The 24,366-nt window shown below is 41.9% G+C and overlaps 1 protein-coding gene across 1 annotated transcript; it reads left to right on the top strand.

Annotated features, from left to right (window-relative positions):
* Positions 1–477: 477 nt before the first annotated feature.
* Positions 478–24,104, top strand: CUL4B (cullin 4B). Its single transcript, XM_081964209.1, has 21 exons — positions 478–1,072; positions 1,993–2,556; positions 5,010–5,125; positions 8,651–8,753; positions 9,092–9,162; positions 9,954–10,027; positions 10,857–11,019; positions 11,111–11,200; positions 11,837–11,919; positions 12,066–12,133; positions 13,194–13,312; positions 14,071–14,263; positions 15,498–15,602; positions 16,922–17,032; positions 18,391–18,476; positions 18,937–19,044; positions 19,396–19,509; positions 20,934–21,039; positions 21,193–21,365; positions 22,249–22,401; positions 23,903–24,104. The coding sequence occupies exons 1-21, from the start codon at positions 1,012–1,014 to the stop codon at positions 23,996–23,998; spliced, it is 2,757 nt and encodes a 918-aa protein (XP_081820335.1). The 5' UTR covers positions 478–1,011; the 3' UTR covers positions 23,999–24,104.
* The last annotated feature ends 262 nt before the right edge of the window (positions 24,105–24,366 follow it).

Below are 24,366 nucleotides of genomic sequence, written 5' to 3' on the forward strand. Positions count from 1 at the left end.
ACTTTGGGGCTGGTTGGTAGCTCAACAGCTTGAGTCCTAACCAAAGACCTAGGAACTGTTAAGGTAACAGCTGAGAATATAAGCTGTTCCAAGTAGGGTGATTATTTGCAGAATCAGAATGTTCAAGTCAGGTAAATTTAGAATTTCCAAATAGCGAGATAGCCCTTTAGGTATTGCTCCAAGGTCTATTATTATTATTATTATTATTAGTAGTAGTAGTAGTAGTAGTAGTAGTAAATGTAGTATTATTATTATAACTTTATTCACCAAACATGAAACTCAGACAACTAAACATTCGAAAACGCATTATTTTATTATTAATTAAACATGAAAATTACAATAATAACAAGAATAATTTCCTGTTCTTCCAAATGGAGTTTGCTCAAGCATTTCTGCCTCGAGTTTCCACGAGGTAGAAATGGGGAAGCATCCAGCTGCGGCCACCGATTTCCCCGCCCGCCCGCCCGCCCGCCCATCCATGGTCGCTTCCTCCCCGCTTCCGAAAGGCAGAGCCTGTACCCAGGCAAAGACCGAGTCCGGCATCCCCTGGAAGGAAGAGGAAAGCCCGCGCGACCCCAACGGGCCAAACCCACGACAGCCTGGAGGCGGAGACCAAAGCCTTCCCCTCCCCGTTTCCTCCGTCCCTTCCCGGCTGGGGGAAGAAAAGGTCGGCGGTCCCGCCTCCCTCCATCCTCGCCACAAGGAAGGGTTAGCCGCTCTCCCACTCCGCTTCCGCTCTTCGTCACGTGGGAGGCCCCCAACTACGGAAGCCGACGAAGCTCAAACTCGAAGGGGTCCGATTTCGCCCCCCATTCCCTCCCTCCCAGCATCTGGATTACGCCGAGGGAAAGGAAGGCGAGGAAGAACAGCTACGGGTGCCGGCGAGGCCCTTGGGGTCTCTCTCTCTCTCTTCCCCCCCCTCCCGCCGAGCGAGAACGTGGCCGCCCCGCCTCCCCCTCGGCGTCCAAGAGGCAACACAGTCGCGGCCCCGCGAGAGCGGCTCGGCGCGCCATGGCCGGCCGCTCGAGGGACCCGCCGCTTCAGCAGCCGCCCGGCGACACAATCACTTCCGGTAGGGCAGAGGGCAGAGGGGAAGTGGGTGCCAGCGAGCGGGGTGAGACGGGGGGGAGGGGGTGAAAGGAAACCCCGGGCGGGCCGGAGGGGGGGAGGGGCGGGCAAAGGGGAAGACGCGGCAAACCGGTTCCCCATCGGCTTCTCTCCCCACCCCACCCCCCGCGCTTCCACCCCTCCCGGGTGCGTCGCGAGCGTTGGCGGCGTCGCGGCAGCGGCGTCTTTCCCCTGCCTAGCGGTAGCGGCGCTACTTCCGGACGGGCCGCCTCCCGGCATGCCGCGCGGCCGGAAGTGCCGCCATCTTTAGGCCCCTTGCTTTTTTTTCCTTTTTTTTTCCCTCCCTTCCTTTTCCCCTTCTCTCCTGGTATTGACAATAACAAGCGGAGCTCCTCGCCCGGCGGCCCTCCTTCCCCTCTGCGGGCCGCGAAAGAGGCGGGGAAGGGGGAAGCGGAGCTCTCCGAGGCCGGGCGTGAGAGAGAGAGAAAAGGGGGGCGGCCCCCGGGCGGGAGAGACCGAGAGGACCCTCTCCCCCCCCCTCTGCCCGTTTGAGGAAAAGGGGGGCAGACTTAACGGGGTTGGGCAAGAAAGGGGAGCAGGCCCGTCGACACAAGCCAGCGCCAGAGGGAAAACGTCCCCCCCTCCCCGAAAGGCGAAAGGGAAAGAGAGCGAGACGGACGGGGGCTTCCCTCCCAGAAGAAGAGGAGGAAAAAAAGGGGGCGAGGAAGAGGAGGAGAAGGCCTCGCCCGTTGTCGTCCCTTTGGGCTTCATCTCCCCCCTTCCCCCACTACTCCCGACCTCCAGGCAGCGTCGACCTTCCGTGACACCCAGCTCTGCTCCCGCCCCTCTCTGCGTGCCTGTCACACCAGGAGGATTTGATGCCCTTCAGCCTGCTCACCTCTGTGGTGTTCATGTTTCCCACAGGTTTCTCTTCCCCCAACCCCCCAGCAGCAGCAGCGGCGGCTCAGGAGGTCAGACCTGCCACGGATGGTAGCAGCAGCAGCGGCTCTTCCTCCTCCTCTTCCTCCTCCGCCACCAAGAAGAGAAAGCTGAACAGCAGCAGCAACAGCGGCGAGAAAGAAGACGTGGACTCCATCTCCTCCTGTGCGTCCCTCCTGTCTCGCAACAGCGGTTCCTCCTTGCCCGCTCTCATTATCACCGCCTCCACAGCCTCCTGTTCCTCCTCTTCCTCAGGGCTTGCTTCTTCCAACCACCACCTGCAGAAGAAGCTGCGTTTCGAGGACTCCTTGGATTTTATCGGACTGGATGTGAAGATGGCCGAGGAGTCGTCCTCTTCATCGGCATCTTCATCGCCGGCTGCGTCTTCGCAGCAGCACCAGCAGCTCAAAAACAAAAGCCTCTTAATCTCCTCAGTAGCGGTGGGACACCATGCCAACGGCCTGACCAAAGCTGCCTCCTCCACTGTCTCCAGTTTTGCAAACAGTAAACCTGGGTCAGCCAAGAAGTTAGTGATCAAGAACTTTAAAGGTAACCCGTTGCTGTCACACGTAATCTCTTTAACGTCTAATATCTGAAGGGGAAACCACAGCGTAAGGCACCTTTTTCACCGTAGCTTTTGCCACAGGATTCATTCCTCTACTACAGCTTTATTATTCCCCAAGGTAGCTGGTTTTCTGCCTACATGCAAAACCCAACTAGCTTTCTGATAAGAAAGGAAGACATCTTCAGAGGTTATTCTTAATCATTGTTTGAGGAAAGGTGCTTTCTTACCTGTATTGTAGCCTTTTTTGTTAACCCATGACTTTGGTTGAGTCCATGGGAACCATTGAGGAAGTAGCTAGTCTCTCTTCATTTTTAAACCCTTTTTTTCCCCTGCAGTTGGAGAGTATGGTAAAATCTTTTTAAAGGACATAAGATGAATATATGTATTTTAAATATAAATAGATATTAATGGCAACTTGAAGAAAGTACTTACTTAGGTGGGACACTTCCCAAACGTTTCTGTAGGCAAATGGAAATTGTCCTGCATGCTTTGTCAAATTTGTATTTATGAATCTGCGCAGTAGAGTTTTAGTTTGTATTAGAGCAGAGTAGTACAAAATGAGATGTTACTTAACTGTGTTTTCCCTTTCTACAATCAGTTTGCTTTCCCATGGGTCTGTTAACATTAGTTAGTCAGGCAGATGTTCAAACTGGATTTGGCATTTTTATCTACCTAAGGACCTGGGGTAAGGAGATGTGGTTTAATAGTACTAAAGGTATCCTCATAGGATGTAAGCTGTGTTCTGAATAAAGCTGCCTTTTGCAATTGACTGGTGGTGATTTTGTCAATGCTCAACGTTCAAGTGGTGCTCCAGTTGTTTTGGGATTACCTCCAATACCTATTACTTTTGATACTACATTTTTTTTCTTTTGTCACAGTCTTCTGTTTCCATTTGCAGCTCTTTGTGTTTTGTTGTCTTCTGTATTATGTGCTTTTGAGTCACATTTTGATTCTTTGGTAACTGGACCAGTTCCAATTTCGTCAATTTTCTTGGTAAGGTTTTTCAGAATTGATTTGCCATTGCTTACTTCCTGGGGCTGAGAAGAGAGTGACTGACTCATGGTCATCCAGCTGGCTTTGGGCCTTAGCAGTCATCCAAATCAAAGGGGGGGGGAACAGCAGGGGGTTGTTTAAATGGAGTTCTGCAACAACTTGCCCCAACTGATCTGAAAAATCTTCTAGAATTGATTGGGAGTGGAGAGGATTTGATGTTCATTTTAAGTCAAGTTGAAACTAGATTATCCTGGCATAATTTTGAAATAATGCATAAAACAACACGTGAATATTCTGGTCCTCTAAAGTTGAGACAAGCAAACACCTTTAGATTCTTTGGTAATTTCCTGTATGGCTGTGAAGTTGAAGAGAAAAAAGTTAGGGTACTTAACACTATACATAATCTAAGAGAAAAGCATCCATTTGCAAGAGAGATTTAAACATGCTTTTTAAAATCAAAAGATACTACATTGTACATTATGTGTAATGAACTGACATTTTAAATGTTTTTATACATTGTATTATTTCCTGCTTATATGGTTTTTGGTTATAAGAAAAAATAAAGCTGTTTTGTAATTCTGTTTCAGGCAATAAATGCATCATATATTGTACTGGCTATCTGTTAAACAGCTTTTGTAGATTAACAAATTACTCATGCTTTAGTTTTGTAATTTTAGCGGAAGAAATACAATGAAGTTTTTTATCTGAAAAGTTCAACATTAAGCTATATAGATCAATTTCTGCCTTTAGACAATCTTTACATTTCCTTACTTTCACTTGATAAGGATAATTTTAGCATATAATTCATTTCATATAATAGATTAATATGCTAACAGTTTGTTTGTTTGCTTGTTTCTTTTTTGGCTTATGTAATCTAAATTAAAATTATACATCATGTACAGTCTGTCATTGAAAGTCAAAGTAATCAGCTGTCCCTAGTTGGTTTTCCCTATTTTAAGCTGGTACAAAATAATATTCAAGAAAATCTTGTGATTTTAAAGTTGAACAGATTAGGTACATAGAAGGCGGCTCTGACAGATTGTGACAAGACATAAGGAAGAAATATCCAAATAGATAGCATTCCTCTTCAGTTTGCATTAAAAAAAACAAATCAAAATCAGTATTTTGTACTAATACACTGATGCATCCTAAGAAACCTTACTGACTCATTCATTGGTTTGAAACATTAGAGCTTTTACCAAGGGCCAAATCACCACAATTACCACTCCTGCTTACAGAGCAAAAATTGGTATTCCTTTTTTTTTTTTTTTTTTTTTTTGTCTGGGTATAAAAATATATTCTTTCTGGTTTATAAGGTGTCCTGTTCCGCCCCAAAAATAATTATTGAAGTTACTGTTGGGAAGCACAAGCACTATACCAAATCATTTTTCTGTGATTTTAAATGACAATAACATTTGCTGTAAAGAATTCTGTCTTCTTCCAGATAAACCTAAACTGCCTGAAAATTATACGGATGAAACCTGGCAAAAACTGAAAGAAGCTGTAGAAGCGATTCAGAACAGTACTTCAATTAAATACAACTTAGAAGAGCTTTACCAGGTAAGCCTTCATGGGTGTACTTTCAATCCATCAGTAGACATTGCAATAATTCCAAGGATTTTCTCCACTTTCTTGGCATGTGGCATTGAGATCCCATCTTCACGTTCTAGATGAGATGCCATCTCAGACAGATGAGAAAATTAACAAGAACATCTTCAGAATTCATGATGAGCTGATCTTCATGCTTTCTCACTGTAGAAATTGTACAATATCAATTTGTTTTTGTGAAGTGTCCCCTTTCATTGTCTGCACACCAGACACATTTTTGGGATGCAGCGCTGGCTTGAGCCACAATTGCCTTGATTTGGGGATGATCGAAGCCCCCTTCTAGGTAATGCTAGTTTGCTTTAGTTATTTTCCACTTCGTGCCATTTTTTTGTTCTTTGTTTTTAATCATGGTGTTCTTTTGTTGTGTGTGTTTTTATCTGTGAAGCACCCAGAATTCTGGGGAATTGGGTGATGTGAAATTTTAATAAATAAAATCCACCAGTAAAAGTTCCATTATCAACTAGTTCCAAACAAATGAAACACCTGCATTCCTTTCATTGAAAAAAGACAAAGGAAGAAAGTACACAACAGAATCTCCAAAAGGAAGTTTTCCTAGGAAAATTAAGCCTTTTTGACTACCTATTTGAAAACCAGAGAACAAGGTTAAAATATTTCAAGCTCTGCCCTCGGGACACATCTGGTATCTTATTAGCTTTGTTAAGTACAAGAACCAAAACAAATCAGTTTTATTATAAAAGGAGCTGGTTTATTAAATTATATAAATATTTTAAATACAATTAAAATATTAAGACATTGATATGTAGCTTCCTAGCATAATATTTAAGTTTACGGTAATAAATATTTTACTGCCTGAAAAATTATGGCAATCCTCTATTTTAAAAACTTAAACTGCTTAAGTATCAAATTCTAGATAACATTTCATGAATATTCAACAGGTTCATTCTCTGTTCTTCACGGTTTAAGTATCAGTTCTTTTTTCCATGTCATGATTTTACTGATTGTCATTGGTTTAAGGATCAGTACTAGTATTATGAAAAAGAAAAGGTAGATAATTTTAGTTTAGATCTACTAGTTACACTGAGAATTAAATACAGCATTACCTGAAGACTTGGTAAATCAGTGGGATTTAGTAGGTGTACGGCGAGCCTTATTGGTATATCCCAAAGAATCTCTTTGCAGTCGGTTTAACATACTTTAAAAGCCCACTAAGTCTTTGCTTAAGTCTTTGTAATATGATTATGCATGCTTCTATAAATTGCCCTCAACCTTGTTCTGTTTATATCTTCCCTTTTAGTTTTACCTTCCAAGGGTATCAGGCACAGATTTTTGGTGTTAAAAGGTTTATTTGGCAGGATTTTAACAGTGTGTTCCCAACCCACCAGGATCATTGTGTAACTGTGTAGGATTTTAGATCTTGAAAACTACTGTTTACTTCAAATAGATGCATTATTTCCTTAGGCCAGAAAACTCTGGGTTGTTGTTTTTTTTACATGAAGCACGACTATTTAAAAAAAAGATTGCATTGGAGGATTTTTTAAGTTGAAAATGTTAGAATTTTTTTTTTAAAAAGTGATTGAAACTTTATAATAACATCAAATGGTATGAATCTTGTTTTCACTGTTGTGTAATCTAAATGCCAGAAAGCATCTCTTGTTAACATCCATCTTCTGAACCTCACAGCAATCCCCAGAGCATGTTGAACCAAAATTGGACCAGTTTGTGGCTTATGGATTGAAATGTGGACTTTGCAGATAGGGGAGGCATCTTTCGTAGCGGAGTCTTGTTAGAGAAATCCAGTTTACATGCCACTTTTGACAGTGCCAGCTTTGACAAGTCATATGATGCTGGGGGTAGTCCTGGAGCCACTAGACCTATCAGGAAAAGCATCTTAACTATTAAAACAATCTTTTACAATTTTATCTAACTGAGGTGACTTAATGTGTTTGAAGGAAGGGAGGTAAACAATATTTGCTCTATTTTTGTTCTGTTAAGGTTCCCGTTCTCTCTCTCTCTCTCTCTCTCTCTCTCTCTCTCTCTCTCTCTCTCTCTCTCTCTCTCTCTCTCTCTCTCTCTCTCTCTCTCCCTCCCCTCCCTTCCCCCCCTCCCTCCCTCCCTCCCCCCCTCTCTCTCTGTGCATCATTACAGACCCCCATACATACATATGGAATTGTATTGGAATTGAAAGGCAAAGCAGCAGCATTTTCTGTCGACGTGATTTGTCTGGGTCTATTTTTAATGCCTTGAGTTAAAAATAGTCACATGGTTGCTGGTAACTAATGACTAAAATAAAACCATTCACTCTAAGACCAGCAGAACTGGTAAATGGATCTTCCTCTAGCTATGCTTTTTTTAAATACCATTATCTAAATCATGGCAGGGTTTCTCTCTCCCCCCTCCCCTCCTTCCCTCTCTCCCTCCCTCTCTCTCATCAAAGAATTGAGACATATCTCTTGTGAGAAATCAATACGTTTCTTGACACATTCCTTCCTCTGCTGGCAAAATAAAGAAGTGTAAAATTTAAAAGATCTTTGCAGCCAATCCTGCTATGGGGTCATCTGTAAAGTGGTAGAACTTTGGTCTGAAATAGCGTTGTTATAAGTCTAGCGTAGTGATCCTTCTTTCCTTTCCATTTCTTTGCTCTTGAAGTTAGTGCTATGTGTCTTAAGACAGTAGAACAATCATTCCATGGACTGTCTGTTCTAAATGGTGATATTTGAGTTCTGGGAACCAACAGCAGCCACGTTCAGTAGGGAATTTAAAGCTTTTATTTGTTTGTTTATTCAATTTCTATAGCCGCCCATCTCAGTCAATGACTCTGGGCAGCTTTCAATTTTAAAAATTTAAAAAAAAAAAAAAACATATTGCAAGCTTTTGCTGATTCCATTAAGTAGTTTGCCAGCAGTTCGATTCTGACTGGCTCAAGGTTGACTCAACCTTCCATCCTTCCGAAGTTGGTAAAATGAGATTGTTGGAGGCACTAGGTTGACTCTGAAAACCACTTAGGAGGGGCTGTGAAGCAGTATATAAGTCTTAAGTGCTATTGCTATAAGTCTAAGTGCTTTTGCTATTGCAGGCAAACTCTGCCCACTGCCAGGAGTTCAATCCTGACCGATTTAAGATTAATTTAGCTTTCCATCTTCCAGGGTCAGTAAATTGAAGACCCAGATTATCAGGGCCAATAGGCTGACTCTGTAAATTGCTTAGACAGGGCTGTAAGGCACGGTGAAGCGGTATATAAGTGCTATTGCTATGATAAAAAAGGAATGTATCGGAAAATCCATTGGAGCCTCATTGCTCTCGATGTGCCTGTTGACAAATAACAAAGACTCCCTTGTAACATGCTGGTTTTTTTAGGAAGCCTGCACTCGTTAGATTTGCATTTGTTTTGGCTTTTACACCACCTTGTATTCATGGCATAACAAACAGAAATTGCATTCTCCGTTGCTAATGTGTTAAGACAAAATGAGGAGAGTGATGTATGTCATTCTTGTATTTTCTTTCTTCTTCTTTTTTTAGGCTGTTGAAAACCTTTGCTCCTACAAAATTTCTGCAAATTTGTACAAGCAATTAAGGCAGATTTGTGAAGACCATATCAAAGCACAGATTCACCAGTTCAGAGAATATCCTTTATAATAAATGGAAAGCATGTCAGGGCATTGTTAACTGTTTTAGCAATTCTTGTGGCTTAAGAAATGTGGCACTTGTAGATTCTTTGGGCAGTTACGAAATACCTTAAAAGTATTTCAAAAGCAGAAGAGAAATAAACACATGTTACCTGCCAACTAATTGGTTTAATCATTAAACTGAATATAAGCATATTCTTACTGGAACTTGCCATGTGTACGTGGGGTACTCACCTTTAAACATTTGGGAGCAGAATATTAAACTACTAAGTAAACTTCCACTAAAGCGGTATCAATGACAATGTTTTTAAAAATATTCTTAACTGCTTCCTCAAGGATTCGTTGGACAGTGTTCTTTTTCTTAAGAAAATAGACAAATGTTGGCAAGACCATTGCAGACAGATGGTAAGTCTTCTTTATTTTCTAAATGTTTCTAAAAGCTTGGAACTGAAGATGGTTATCTTCTATGCCATTTGAAAACTTTTTCCCTGGAGGAACTGAGTCTATCTGAGACTGCACTGAAGGAGTAGATCAGGGTGTCTTGGCAACTTTAAGAATTGTGGACTTCAACTCCCAGAATGACTTGACTAGGGAATTCTGGAAGTTGAAGTTCACTACACTTAAAGGTGCCAAGATTGGACACCTAGATTAGATGGTTCCTCAGGAAAAGAGAACTGGACATTCATGGACAATTTAATTAATATTTTCATGTTGTTAATTATGTCAAAAAAGAGATTCCAGTAATTTGTATTTAGGAACAATTTAGTGGGTGTCATATTGAGGGGAATTTAAGAATTAGATTCAGGTATATCTCTACTGTATCAGTTCTTTAGCCATTAGCAGGAAGCTTCTGGAAGTTTTTTTTTTCTGGGGACAGGAAATGGGATAATAACTGTTGAGAATACCTTTCACCCTCCTGAAATATTTATCTGGGGCCATTAAAAATATCTGTGCCATTATAATAAGATCAATCTCTAAATTCTTTGTGAAGTGTTTGACTTTTCACAGCGGCAGTCAATACGCACAGATATCTGGAAGTAAATTCCCTTAAATTAAGTGGCTCTCCCTTCCAAATTAATGTATCTAGATGAAGGCAGTTGAAAGATCTTACGTCCTATTCATCCAATAAATATCGTCTTTAAAATCGGTCAACATGTGATGCTTTGTTTTTTTCTTTCTCTCATTCTTTCTTGCAGATAATGATTAGAAGTATCTTTTTGTTCCTGGATCGAACTTACGTTCTCCAAAATTCAATGCTGCCATCAATTTGGTGAGGGTGGAAAAATAGTAGTATTGATTTCCCACTTCCGAACACTTTGTCGAGCTATTGATTTGTCGTTTTTCTCCCCTTCTATCCTGATAGAGCGATGGCCGGTCCACAGTGGATAGAGAACAAAACCAAGAAAATGTTTTCTCTTTCCTTTGTATATTTCCCCCTGCCCAGATCTTTATTAAAATGTATGGCGTTTGAGTTGTATTCAAAAGCCAGTTCAAATAAATAGCAAACTCTTTGAAAATATGTTGTATAAATGTGAGAGTGAGATGATGACTACAGTGACGGTTACTTGATAACCTGTAATGTTTGAATTGGCTTACTTCCCTAAGTTACAAAACTGTGTGGTTAAAAGCTACAGTTTATAAATCAGAACATTCTGACAACCCAACTCATTCTTCATTAGGGGCAGTCCTCAACTTACAACCACAATTGAGCCAAAAACTTCCATTACTAAGCGAGGTATTTGTTAAGTGGGTTTTGCCCCATTTTATTACTTTTCTTTCCATAGTGACTTAATAAATCACTGCTATTGTTAAGTTAGGATCATGGTTGCTAAGTGAATATGACTTTCTGGGGTTTTTTTTTCTTCTTTGAAATCATTTTACTTCTCATCCAAGAAGCTTCTTCAGCTCTGAAGAAGCCCTGAAGAAGCTGAGGAAGCTTCTTGGATGAGAAGCGAGACCTCTTCAAAGAAAAAAAAACCAGAAAGTCCAGTTACCTCTTGAAAAAAAAAACACCTTTGGAATTAAATCATGACTTACCAAAACCAGCGAACACAACAACCTTATGTTCTTCCTTTTTTTTCTTTCTTCCACCCTTTCAGGGATATGGGGCTGGAATTGTTTAGGACTCATATAATTAGCGATCAGAAAGTCCAGAACAAAACTATCGATGGCATTCTTCTCTTGATCGAGAGGGAAAGAAATGGAGAGGCTATTGACAGGAGTCTGCTCCGTAGCCTCCTAAGCATGCTTTCAGATTTGCAAGTAAGAGCCATCCATTGGGGTAAAATCTGCCTTAAACAATTAAGCTGCCGGAGTATTCTGAAAGTAACAATTCTATTTCTCTTCCCTTCAGATTTATCAGGATTCTTTCGAGCACAGATTCTTAGAAGAAACAAACCGTCTCTATGCCGCAGAAGGGCAGCGGCTTATGCAAGAAAGAGAGGTATTTTCTTACAACTCCGAAGCCCCAGTTCTCTAATTCCTTCTTTTTGCAAGCAGATAGATGTCTTTCCCGGCTATCCACCCTTCCAAAGAAACCTCTGTTTAGCAATAGCAAAAGCCCTTAGACTTATATACCACTTCACAGTGCTTTTACAGCCCTCCAAGTGGTTTACAGAGTCAGCATTCCCCCCCCCCCCCCCCCAACAATCTGGGTCTTCATTTTACCCACCTCGGAAGGATGGAAGGCTGAGTCAACTTAGAGCCAGTCAGGATTGAACTCCTGGCAGTGGGCACAGTCAGCCTGCAATACTGCATTCTAACCACTGGGAAGGAAAGGGGGAGGGAAGGAAGGAAGGAGGGAGGGAAGGGCAATAGCAACAGTACTTAGACTTATATACTGCTTTACAGTGCTTTGCATCACTCTCTAAGTGGTTTACAGAGTCAGCCTATTTCCCCCAACAATCCTGGTCCTCATTTTGCCAACCTCGGAAGGATGGAAGGCTGAGTCAACCCTGTTGAGATTTGATCTGCCAAATTGCAGGCAGTCGAAGTTCGCCTGCAGTACTGCACTCTAACCACTGCGTCACCACGTTACCTCACCTTATGATTTTCTCTCTAACTCTCTCCAATCTTCCAGGTCCCTGAATATCTTCACCATGTCAACAAACGCTTGGAAGAAGAGGCAGACAGGATTATAACGTACCTGGATCAAAGCACTCAGTAAGTGGGTAGACCACAGTCCTGTTGTTGGAGAATGTTGGTTCTTAACACTGTGGCAATTCTTGGTGTTCTGCTTAGAGGGCTAATTTGAGCAGTTAAAAGAGTGAGCAAAAAGGATTGTAATTCTTAAACGCTTTCTCTTGTAGGAAACCACTAATCGCCACTGTAGAAAAACAGTTGCTAGGTGAACATTTAACATCCATCCTACAGAAAGGTAACCCATGTTATCGTTATAGAAATATTTTGTTTCCTGCTTCTTTGGGGCTTTTTGCTTCCCTGGGCTAGGTGGAAATGGCCCAATCAGGTGCTGATTCTCACACACCCACACACACCCTTGTCTCCGTATACCGACCTCCGTTCCTTCCGGCAAAAGTTAAAGACTCACCTATTTCAATCAGCTGGCCTGGCACTTTCTTAGTTTTACCTCCCGGGGATTTATTCATTTTAATTGGGTTTGGGGTCTTAATAAGCTTTTAATGTACTATATTTATTATTCTACATACAGTCTTGCAACCTCCTCCACCTACGTATTTAATTGTTTAACTGTTTTATGTATATATTTTATAATGCATTTTAGTGACTGTACACCGCCTCGAGTCCCTTTCGGGAGAGGGGGCGGTCTATAAATATGAATAATAAATAAATAAATAAATAAACAGTATCCAGTGCTCCGGGCAGGCTCCGGTACGCCCGTACCGGGGCATACCGCCTGCAACCCACCACTGCATGACATGGTGTTCCAGAGGGGCCTGCAGGTCACATTCTCCTTATGGGAAGAAAGGAACCTCAGGAATGCTGTTGGTTGCACTTTGCAATACCCACTTTTATTTTTAAGAGTAGAGAATTAATATTAACATAATGATGTTGTAAAGGCTGAAAGCTGCTGCACAGAGATATTTATACCCAGACGACACACTGTTTAAGGAAAGATGGAATGTTTATATGTTGAAAAATAAAAATATATTGAAATACTATTCTTTCAATATTCTTCCTCCAAGAAAGTCCAAGAAGCATAGTTATTTCCCTCTCAAGAGTATTATTTTCCTCCATTCTAGTCTATTTTATTAGAATTGCAATAGCCTTTCTTTTTAAAAAAAACGTGTTGGGTTCTTTTGTATTGCAAAATTCAGTGTTTTAGTTGCCAAATGCTTTGATTCCAAAACGGTTGGGGGGGGGGGGAATGTTCTTGTTCACATGTTTCAAACTTAATTTTGAAATGTTTTGTCTCCGTCAGCCTGCCTTTAACTTAGAATTGTGGCGCTTTCATTTTGCAGGTTTAAATCATCTCCTGGATGAAAATCGAATTCAAGATTTGTCACTACTCTATCAGTTGTTTAGCCGGGTCAAAAATGGAGTGCAGGCTCTTTTGCAACAGTGGATTGAATACATAAAGGTAATTGTGCCCAGCTAACTTTCTTAAATCAAGTTGCAGGAATAAATTTTAAAATCTGTTAAAACAAAGAAAAATACTTGCATGATAATAAATGTAGAAGTTAAAGAAAATTGCATATATATGTGTGTGTGTGTGTCTGTCTGTGTGTGTGTGTGTGTGTGTGTGTTGTATTTGTGCTGATAAATAAATAAAGGGAGACTAGTATAGATCTATTTCAAGCTATTTAGCTCTCATCAGCTAGCCATACCCTTACTGGGATTTGAACCTGGGCTGTGTTACATATTAGGCAGATTTGTTAGCCTAATATATATATATGTTTATCTCACATAGCACATAACGTGTATAAACCCTAGAATTTTGAAGATTAACAGTTGGAAGGGACCTTGTAGGTCATCTAGTCCAATCCCCTCGCCCGAGCAGGAGACCCTACACCATTTCTGAAAGATGACAGTGCAGTCTCTTCTCTAATCTAGCTTGTACAAGGAATTTTGAAAATTAACTGGGAAGTTTTCATCTTCGTTGAATCATTTGGATCTTGCTCCCAAAGTGGAGCGTTCTCGTTGCCTGTCTTTTCAGAAATTGCGTTTGGAAAACATTTCTACCCAAGTGCAAAAGGGTCTTCTAAACAGCCTGAGCATGCTAGCATATAAACGGGCATCGTTACTTGATTTTCTAATTTTCCTTGGTGGGTTTTTATTAACTTGCCATCGATTATATTAGGGGCAAATACCCTGTGATGTTTCTCGTGCTCCTTTTAGGCATTTGGCAGCACCATTGTCATTAATCCAGAAAAGGACAAAACCATGGTCCAGGAGCTGCTAGATTTCAAGGATAAAGTGGATCACATCATCGACATCTGTTTCTTGAAAAACGAGAAGTTTGTCAACGCCATGAAAGAAGCTTTTGAAACCTTCATCAACAAAAGACCGAATAAACCAGCTGAACTCATAGGTACAGCATCATTCCTCCAGGAGCTGCCAAATGGGGCGTTAAGATGGATTTATAATTCAAAATCCCCCAGGGTGTGTTCAGGGATAGAGAAGGCCACAGCTTTGGTATCCTTCATGCCCTTTTCTTCCAAAAGAGATGTAAAAAAACTATGAGCCCAAACACAAGTTGTCCTCAACTTATGGCCCCAAATTGAACCCCAGATTTCTGTTGCTAAGCGAGACGCTTTTTTAGGTGAAATTTGGCCCGTTTTGCCATCTTTCGTGCCGCTGTTTTTAAGCGAATCCCTGCAATTCTTAAGCTGGTAACAGTGGTTGTTAAGTACATGTGGCTCTCCTTTGACGTTGCTTGTCAGAAGTTGGATCGCTGCAACCGTCGTAAATATGAGATAGTTGCGAAGTGTTTGAATTTTGATCACCTGACCATTCGGGTGATGCAGCGGTCATAAGTCATAGCTAACTCACTTCTTTCCCGTGCTGTCGTAACTTTGAACAGTCGCTAAACGGACTGTTGCAAATCGAGGACTACCTGTAAGAAATTTCACTTAACATTTGGGGAGGAAGGCAAAGGCTCTTGTGAGCACTGAAGTGATAGACTAGGTGTGTCTCCGGTGCAAAAATGAAGGCCAGTTTTCTCTGACTTGGGGGAGAAAAAGACATGGGAGGTGGTCAGAAGTGGTATTCAGCCGGTTCGAACCGGTTCGCTGAAACCACTAGTCGAAATTGCAGGTGGGCCTACCAACTCATCCCAGCTCTATGCTGTCCTATTTGGGCACATTTTCAAGCCGCGTGCATGCGTGCAAGCCCCGCGCGCAATCAAAGCACACACACAGAAGGCCAAACGCACGCGTGGACACTCACATTTGCGAACCGGTAGGGAAAGTAAGTGAATACCATCCCTGGAGGTGATGTTTAAAACTTTTTTTGAGCACTGCAGTTGTTATGAAAATGGCAAGAAACTGAAGGTGTTTCGTAGTTATAGTTGGAGGGAACTTCAGAAGCAGAAAAGAAAGATATTTCAGGCTGCAGGTTACACTCCCTGCTTCACCCACTCACCCATCCCTGGCCTAAGCCTAAAAGAATTGGGCTTTAAGTAGGATAAATGATTGTCGGTGAGATGAAGAAGAGGCTGTTCCTTGGCCAAGGTTCGTTCCCTACGTCTGACCTTGAGTAAATGTTTGGATCCATTATTCAAATCCTTACTACTGTTGTTGTTTTTTCCCCTTCTTCCTCCTCAGCTAAATACGTGGATTCAAAACTTCGTGCGGGCAACAAAGAAGCGACCGATGAGGAGCTTGAAAAAATGCTGGATAAAATAATGATCATATTTAGATTCATCTATGGTAAGAGCTGAGCTTTGTTTTTACGTTGGTCAGCCATTGCTTGTGGCCAGATTTTAGGTATTGCATAGAAAATTATACATACTAACTGTTCTAACCCAGGCTTCACGAGAGCTTGAAAAAAACTCCTTGTCCTGACAAAAACCCCTTTTATTAATTTACTGTGAATTTTGCTCATTCACATCCAGCCAAGTCTTTCAAGGGCGGATTTACAGTCACAGACCTTATCTGGCTTGGAGAGCTGACAGGCCGACATCTGTAAAACTTGGCCAGGAGTCTTGGAGAGTCAGGAACCAATTATTGTCTCCTGCAAACTCCCCTCCCCTTTCGCTCCCCTTTTATTTCCTCTGGGAGGGGCCATTCATCCTCCACCTGTGGCCTTACTCCCAAGTCGACCCCTGTTCTTTAGTTGTCCCCTTCATCTGGCAACTCTGCGCATGGGCACACTGGGAACAGGCTCCAGCTGTTCGTCTGCCTCACTGATGTCGGACTCTGAAGGCAGCTGATAACTGGCATACGGCTCTGGCCCCATCTCTGCCTCCGACACAGAGCCCTCATCAGAACCTTCCCCAGACCCCAGGACTGGCCCAAGTTCCTCCCCAACCTCCTCACTGTCTGAATATGCTGCCAGCTCTGCTGGCGGGCCACAACACAAATGTGTTACCTGTAAATGATTTTTTTTTAGTTTTAATCGTAACGTAACACCTGCAAACAGCCGCTTTAATCTTAATGGAAACCGCTTTAAACTTGATTGTAAAAACATTGATTTTTGTAACAAAGTTGTCAAAGTCTGGAATATCTTGCCCGATTCTAATAATAATAATTTAATTTAATAATTCTGTTGTCTCAGCTACTAAACTTTCACCATTTTAATTCCAACTTCACTTCTGTGGAGCTTAACCCATTCAATTTAAGAGGCTCCTAGGGGGACGTGCATAAGTGCACTAACAGGCCTAGTGTCCCTGGCCCATTTTAATTTTTCTCATTTTGTTCATTCGAATTTGTAATTTTTCTTTGACGAATTAAAAAAATTACAAATCAGCTGCTAAGCCCACTCTTCCCCATTTCTTAAAGTAAACTGGGTTGGAGGGAATGCAGATTGGCTTTCCTTGGTGATGCCCAGAAAAAAAATATCCAAACCAACAAGTTGCTGATGCCTAGAAGTCTATGAGATGATTGCTTTAGACCAGGGATGTCCAGCATGGGTGACTTTTAAGAGCCGTGGACTTCAATTCTGGGATTTGAAGCTCAGAAATCTTAAGAGTTAGCTAACATTGGACATCTGTGCTTCATGTGTCCAAACCAACTTTCCATTTCTACAGGAAAAGATGTTTTTGAGGCCTTTTACAAAAAAGATCTCGCCAAGCGACTCTTGGTAGGCAAAAGTGCATCTGTAGATGCTGAAAAATCCATGCTGTCAAAACTCAAACATGGTAAGGTTTTGTTTTGTTCTTTACACACCTTCCTCAAACATTGCTCATGTCACCTGACAATCTGCCTGTTTTAATATCGCATCTCTTCCTGTATAAAGTTAAACCTGTGTTTAAAAACAACAACCCAGAACTGATGAAGCATTTCTGCTTGCAAAATGGGTGCAAAGAAATGCTGTTTCTTTTCTGAGGGATTCCTGTCTGATCCCAGTCAAGGCGTGCTAATTATGTCACATTCTGCATCCTAAATCTGGGATTGAATCTTCTGAAGATGTTTTATAGCCTTCCATCAGATTCTTTTGCAATTACTGTGTTTCCCTGAAAAAAAGACTGAGTCTTATATTAATTTTTGCTCCCAGAAGTTGCATTAGGGCTTATTTTCTGGTTATTATAATAGTTGATTATTTTGGGGGAAATACAGTACTAAATTCATCTGGCCAACAATCTTAACTGGGGCTCATTTTGGGGGCTTCTGCTTATATTACGAGCATCCTGAAAAAATCATGCTAGGACTTACTTTCCGGTTAGGTCTTATTTTCAGGGAAACAGGGTAGTTTTCCTAGCCTGTAACCAAAGCACAGAAGGAGTGAAATGCTTACAAATATATTGCATTTTGTTTTATAAAATTCTTTACAGCCTTTGCCCACTGTAACACAATAAATATGTCGGTCTTGCAAAACAAGGATAGGAATTTGTTTCCCCCTTGGGAGTTTGAGCGAATTGTTTATACTGGCAACTGAGCGGTTACACAACAGGTTTTTCATAAAACTTTCTGCCTCAGAATAGAGGAAACTTTGCCACAAATTTGCAGCCGTAATATCAAAGGATGCCAACGTACAACCACAATCGAGCCCCAAAGGTGGGCTGCTAAATGAGAAATTTGTTCAGGGAGTTTTGCCCCGTTTTACGGCTTTTCTTGCCAACCTTTGTTAAGTGAACCACTGCGGTTGTTAAGTTAGTAACCCAGCTGGGAAATGAATCTAGCTTCCCCCATTTGCTGGTCAGAAGTTGCAAAACGGGATCATGTCACCGCCGTCATAAACATGAACCCGTTGCCAAGCGTCCAGATGCAAATCACATGACCACGGGAATACAGCTACAGTCCTAAGGGTGAAAAATGGCCATAAGTCGCTTTTTTTCAGTGCCGTCACTAAATGGACTGTTGTTTAAGTCGAGGGCTCCCTGTGTATCATGCAACTGGCATCAGAAGGACGCTAATGGCGTAATCTTTAGAAGTTCCACAGCAGAATACTTCTGAAAAGCATCCGCTTGCAGGAGGATCTTTAAAGCACGACGTTAAGCAGGCGACAAATGACGAAACGCTTTTCAATCACGCTTTAAATCTAACTGCTCTCTTGCAGAATGCGGCGCTGCTTTCACCAGCAAACTTGAAGGAATGTTTAAAGACATGGAGCTCTCCAAGGACATTATGATACAGTTTAAGCAAGTAAGGAAGCAAAGTCTGCCATCATCGTTTATTTCCCTTCGACAAACCTGTCCTCTCTAGACCTTTCTATTTTCCTACTATCTTCATTCTTTTTTTTTTCTTTTTGTAATGCCCTTCCTATTTTACTATGGAGTTACTCTGGGGGAGTCGTGCCTAACAGAACTGGGTCATTACATAATTCTCTGGTGACCTTCCCAGTTTCCTTTCAGGGCTGCGGGAATAAAATAGGGGGGGGGGGGGATCTAAAGAATTCCTTTCTAAGTCATCATCATCATCCTCTTTTAACAACCCCATCATCCCTTGCGGGGCGGAGTCTGGGCAACTGAATGGAGCCAAGGGTTTACTGGCCGGATGCCCTTCCTGTCACCAATTCCTTTCTGGGTAGTTGGGAGAAAACTATAACGCGACTGTGCTTGTAGTTCTGAAGGATCACCCGTTGTGTCTTTGCTTCTGTTCGTAGTATATGCAAAATCAGAATGTACCTGGTAACATTGAACTCACCGTGAATATCTTGACCATGGGTTACTGGCCGACATACGTGCCTATGGAGGTCCATCTACCATCAGAGGTAAGAAAATTGTACGGTAGTTTTGAAACAGAGGAATTCTGTAGCTGTCCTTCAAGGATCAGATAAGGAGAGTAATGCCATAGTTAATAATTAAAATATATCCCTAAGGTTATCATTCCCCCTTTTCCATTCAGGTGAAAGTAACAATCCCGAACTGAAGGTGACCACGTACATCTCATCGGTTTTGTTATATAAAATGCCGGCATGAAAGTCATTTTAGCTAAGCCGGCCCTCGGATTTAAAGAGTGCGATTATAGGTTCAGCTTGAGTCAGGCGAAAAAAGAAAGAAGGGAAGGGGGAAATTAGGTTTATTTTTTTTTTCTTTTAAATCTGTGTTTCCATTCTGTTCAGATGGTGAAGCTGCAGGAGATATTTAAGACTTTTTATCTGGGAAAACACAGTGGCAGGAAACTTCAGTGGCAATCAACATTGGGACACTGTGTATTGAAAGCGGAATTTAAAGAGGTAAGGTTTGCTTTGGGGTATTTTTTTTTCCCCCGTAGGTGGAAATCTTTTTCGCAGATTTCAAAGACGTGCCAGAATCTTTGAAGCAACTCTTGTATCCCTAAACTGTATTCAGCTGCCTTGAGCTTTAAATGCTTTACAGGTAGTCCTCCACTTATGACCGTAATTGGGATTAGAATTTCTGTGGCTAAGCAAGGCCGTTGCAATGGTCACAAGTGTGAAGATCTGATGTAGGTCACTTTTTCAGCGCCAGTATAATTTGCCAGCTGGAGAATTCTGGGAGTTGAAGTCCACACATCTTCAAGCTACCAAGCTTGAGAAATGCCAACATACCCTTTCCCCCCCCCCCCCAAAAAAAAAATAAGACCTCCCCAGGTAATAAGCCCAATCAGGCTTTTGAGCGCATGCACTACAATATACCTTCCCCTGAAAATAAGACCTCCCCTAAAATATTTAGACTCATGCTTAGCCGGTCCCCACCATTTCCTGGGGGGGTGAACATGCCCTACGTGCCCCACATGGACCTGCCATCCACACGGAACGCCTCGCGGAGATAGCTACCGCGCCCCTTCTCTTAGTGACGGCTGTTAGGAACTGGTGCGATTAAGCACTAGCAATGAACCCCAGGTCAAGGTTATAACAGAGCAACCCTGTAAAGTATACGCAGCGTGCGATAGATAAAGCAACCACACTGAATAGTGGATAGTAAAGTAACAAAATAAATCTTTACTTTTTGAAGAATATAGCAAAATCCATAAACACAGCCAAAAAGTCATACACAGAAAAAGCAGTCCAATACCCAAGATAACTTGGATACAAGTAGCAAATAACTTACACACAGTAAGTAGTAGCAACAGTAGTAACAGTTAGGCAGCAGTTATCATACAGCAATCAAGAGAGAGAGAGAGAAAGCAACAACATCAGCTGCAATTTAAAGGCTGTAATCTACTAATTAGCAGAGCTCCTCTCTTAAAGATACATAACATGCCTTGTGCAATATATTGTCTACCCAACTTGTTGGTTACACCCTAACAACGGCTGCAAAAAGAGTGGCAGGCCCAGGGACGCTAGGACTGGCAAGAGTGTGCCAGAAACAGAACTTCCAGCCCTCTCTGGATCAGCTGATCTGTGGGCCACGAGCCAAGGTTAAGGGGCCTCCCGCACCTCAAAAATAGTAAGACCTCCCCGAAAATAAGGCCAAGCGCTTATTTTGGGGTGGGTGGGGGGGTCAAAAGAAAACAAGACCCTGTCTTGTTTTCAGAGAAACATGGTGGATCATAAGAACTTTAGTGTCGTGATAACAGTGATAATCACAGGTGGTTGATTATGCAAATCCTCCGACATGGATACCCTGGAAGGAAGCCTTTCACCATGAAGTTTTCACCCATTCGTATTTCTTCAATTCATCTTTTCTTTTCCGGCAGGGCAAGAAAGAGCTCCAGGTGTCTTTGTTTCAGACTTTAGTGCTACTTATGTTTAACGAAGGCGAAGAATTCAGTTTAGAAGAAATAAAACAAGCGACTGGAATAGGTCAGTATTTGAGGGCTGCTCGTAATGTCCGAGCATGCCCAGTTCAGATGCTGACGTGAGCATTTCTCTCTCTCTCTCTCTCTCTCTCTCTCTCTCTCTCTCTCTCTCTCTCTCTGTTTGTCTTCTCTCTTTCTCTCTCTCTCCCTGGTACAGAGGACGGAGAGCTAAGGAGAACCCTCCAGTCATTAGCCTGCGGCAAGGCCCGAGTGCTGGCCAAAAGTCCCAAAGGCAAAGACGTAGAAGATGGAGACAAATTCACTTGCAATGACGACTTCAGGCATAAACTCTTCCGGATAAAAATCAACCAGATCCAGATGAAAGAAACGGTAATGTGTTTGGCTTTCAGACTTTCTTCAGAAATACCCTGGCCGCCGGTCTAAAACGAGGGGTCTCCAACCATGCTACTTGTGGACTTTAGGACCTGTGGACTTCAACTCCCAGAATTCCACAGCCAGCATAGCTGGCTGAGGAATTCTGGGAGTTGAACTCCACAGGTCATCAAGTTGCCAAGATTGGAGAGCCCTGGTTTAAAAGAAATTGGTACCCTTAAAATCTAAACACCGATACTTTTGAACATCCCAAACATAGCAATAGCACATGGACTTACATACCACTTTACATTGCTTTACAGTCCCCTCTAAGCGGTTTAAAGAGTCAACCTATTGCCCCCAATAATTTGGGTTCTCATTTTACCCACCTCGGAAGGATGGAAGGATGAGTCAACCTTCAACTGGGATGGATGGATCCATGGAGATGGGACAGGAGGGGAGAAGGAAGGAAGGAAGGGAGCTAGCTAGCTATATTACTTAGACTTATATACCTCTTCACAGGGTTTTACAGCCCTGTCTAAGCAGTTTACAAGTCAGCCTCTCACCCCCAAACAATCTGGGTCCTCATTTTACCCACCTCGGAAGGATGGAAGGCTGAGTCAACCTTGAGCCGGTGAGAATCGAATTGCCAAATTGCAGGCAGCCAGCAATCAGCAGAAGTAGCCTGCAGGACTGCACTCTAACCACCGCGCCACTGCAGCTCATAAACGAAATCTAATTTAAATTGATTTATAAATGAATTACAATTGAAATTAATCCCGACACCGTCTAGGGTTTTTCAACTACACCTCTTGGGAAAAGCCTGAATTCATGGATTAATCTCCTGCTCGCTTTCTTGAGGCCAAACTTTATTTTTTGCTTATATGTTTTGCTTCCACAGGTAGAAGAACAAGCGAGCACTACAGAGAGAGTCTTTCAGGATCGTCAGTACCAAATTGACGCTGCCATTGTGAGAATCATGAAGATGCGCAAGACACTTACCCACAATCTGCTTGTCTCTGAAGTATACAACCAGCTGAAATTCCCAGTAAAAGTAGGTCCCAGGGTTAACTTCTGAAGTAGTGTGTGTGTTTAAGATAGAACTCCTTCATAACTTTGGCTTGTCATTCCCATTGTTTTTATCCCTCCTTGGTTATTTTTATAAATAGCTCAAGGCGGTGAAGATACCTAATATTCCTTCCTCTTCTTATTTTATCCACAACGACAACCCTGTGCCTGTGAGGTGGAACTGGCCCAAAGTCACCCAGCTAGCTTTCATGCCTAAGGCAGGACTAGAACTCACCATCTCCTGTTGATTGCCCCAAAGTCATCCAGCCAGCTTTCATGCCTAAGGCAGGACTAGAACTCACCTTCTCCCATTTTCTAACCTGAGGCCTTCACCACTGGACCAAACTGGCTCTATTATGCCCATTGGCTTCTCTTTATAAGTGATGAAAGAAAAATGACTATGCCTTTCATTCAAGCAGGGGACTTTTGAGTTGTTGTTCTCAGGACAGAAGAACTCCTGCATCTAAGGACAAATCATTGTTTCCAGCTTTCAGCTTCTCCCGATAGGAACAAACTAGAGTTACACTGCGGTCAGTGCAGCTACCACAGATGGAGCTGTCTGGCTGTAAAGCTGGGTCCATTAACAAGAAAATCTAGCCAGACTGGTTTAGATTGGCAAGCACTGGCAAGCGGACTTACTAATAAGCCAAAGTCCTGTGCAAATTGCAACCGTCCTTTGCTTCTTACGGTACTTTCTCAAAACCCAAACGGTCCATTTATTTTTAATGTCCAGCATAGCCAAATAATTTGCTTCATTTAAAGTGGCAGAGGCTTTTTCTCAGGAAAATGAACCTTTTTTAAAATTCCAAATGAAGTCAAAAATAGTTATTTACCCAAGTAGACATAAATACATGTCCACGTTTTGTAGACCTCAAAAGAACACAATTCTTTTTAAAAAAAAAAAAATATTTATACATTTTTTTTCTTTGATATACATAAGTGCTTAGTCAACAGTGTATTGTCTGAGTACATTTACTTACACAAAATCATAATTGTGCTAATAATAATAATAATAGTGATAATGGTAGTGCTTATATGTAATAATAATCTTTCATCATTTACTTTTATATAACAATAATCGTTTATCCAATTTCTATCTCTTTCATCTAACCACTGATAAAATAAGTCCCATGTTATAAAATATTCTGTTTCTCCCTTGTCTTTTATTTTTAATGTCAGTCTATCCCGTCTCCACACAGTCGTAACATTTTTCTAATTATCTTTTCATCTGTAGGAGCATTTTCATTTTTCCAGTAATGTGCAAATACAATTCTTGTTGCTGTCAGCACATGTAGTGTTATGTGATGTAATGCGTGAGCACATTTCTGTTTGCGAAGCCAGGCATACCAAAAGAATGAGATAAAGCCAGCATACCGATGTGAAATGTGTCTTTTTAAACGTACTTCGTTGGTTCTTTTAAATCTGTTTTTTTTCTTCTTCTTCTCCTTACGCAGACAATGTTTCTGACTTCTCGTATTGCTTTTCAGCCTGCTGACCTTAAGAAGAGAATAGAGTCGTTGATTGACAGAGACTACATGGAAAGGGATAAGGAAAATCCCAATCAGTACAACTACATTGCATAAACACACAATGGGCCTTTTTTTTTTTTTTCCTTTTCTGCACACCGATGTTCTTGGTTACTGATGGATAAACGAGCCTGTTGATCCCATTAAATTAACCTTTTTTCTACTACCAATGACTGAATGAAAAGCAACCTCTAATGGGATTGTGGGCAGGGGGGAAGAAATATAGTCGAGTGGTCTTTTTTTTTTCAGTGGCTTTACATGCCCAGTTTAAAAGAGTAGTATTTACATTTTTACGAAGAATGCTGTTGAATTCTTTGCATGATATTTGATATGAACTGCGGAAGATTGCAAGGAAGCATCCAGTCTCTCTAATTCCACCCTTCCCTTCAGGGCTAAAGGGACAGCCTCTCTTTTAGCACATCGCT

This window comes from Natrix helvetica (assembly GCF_964273705.1).
Source record: "Natrix helvetica genome assembly, chromosome: 11".
Taxonomy (NCBI): domain Eukaryota; kingdom Metazoa; phylum Chordata; class Lepidosauria; order Squamata; family Natricidae; genus Natrix; species Natrix helvetica.

Coding starts and splice junctions, on each gene's coding strand:
- CUL4B (XM_081964209.1), top strand. CDS start 1,012: ATGGCCGGCCGCTCGAGGGACCCGCCGCTTCAGCAGCCGCCCGGCGAC. Junction 19,510..20,933: donor TGAAAGCGGAATTTAAAGAG/GTAAGGTTTGCT, acceptor CTTTTCCGGCAG/GGCAAGAAAGAGCTCCAGGT. Junction 21,040..21,192: donor AAAACAAGCGACTGGAATAG/GTCAGTATTTGA, acceptor TCCCTGGTACAG/AGGACGGAGAGCTAAGGAGA.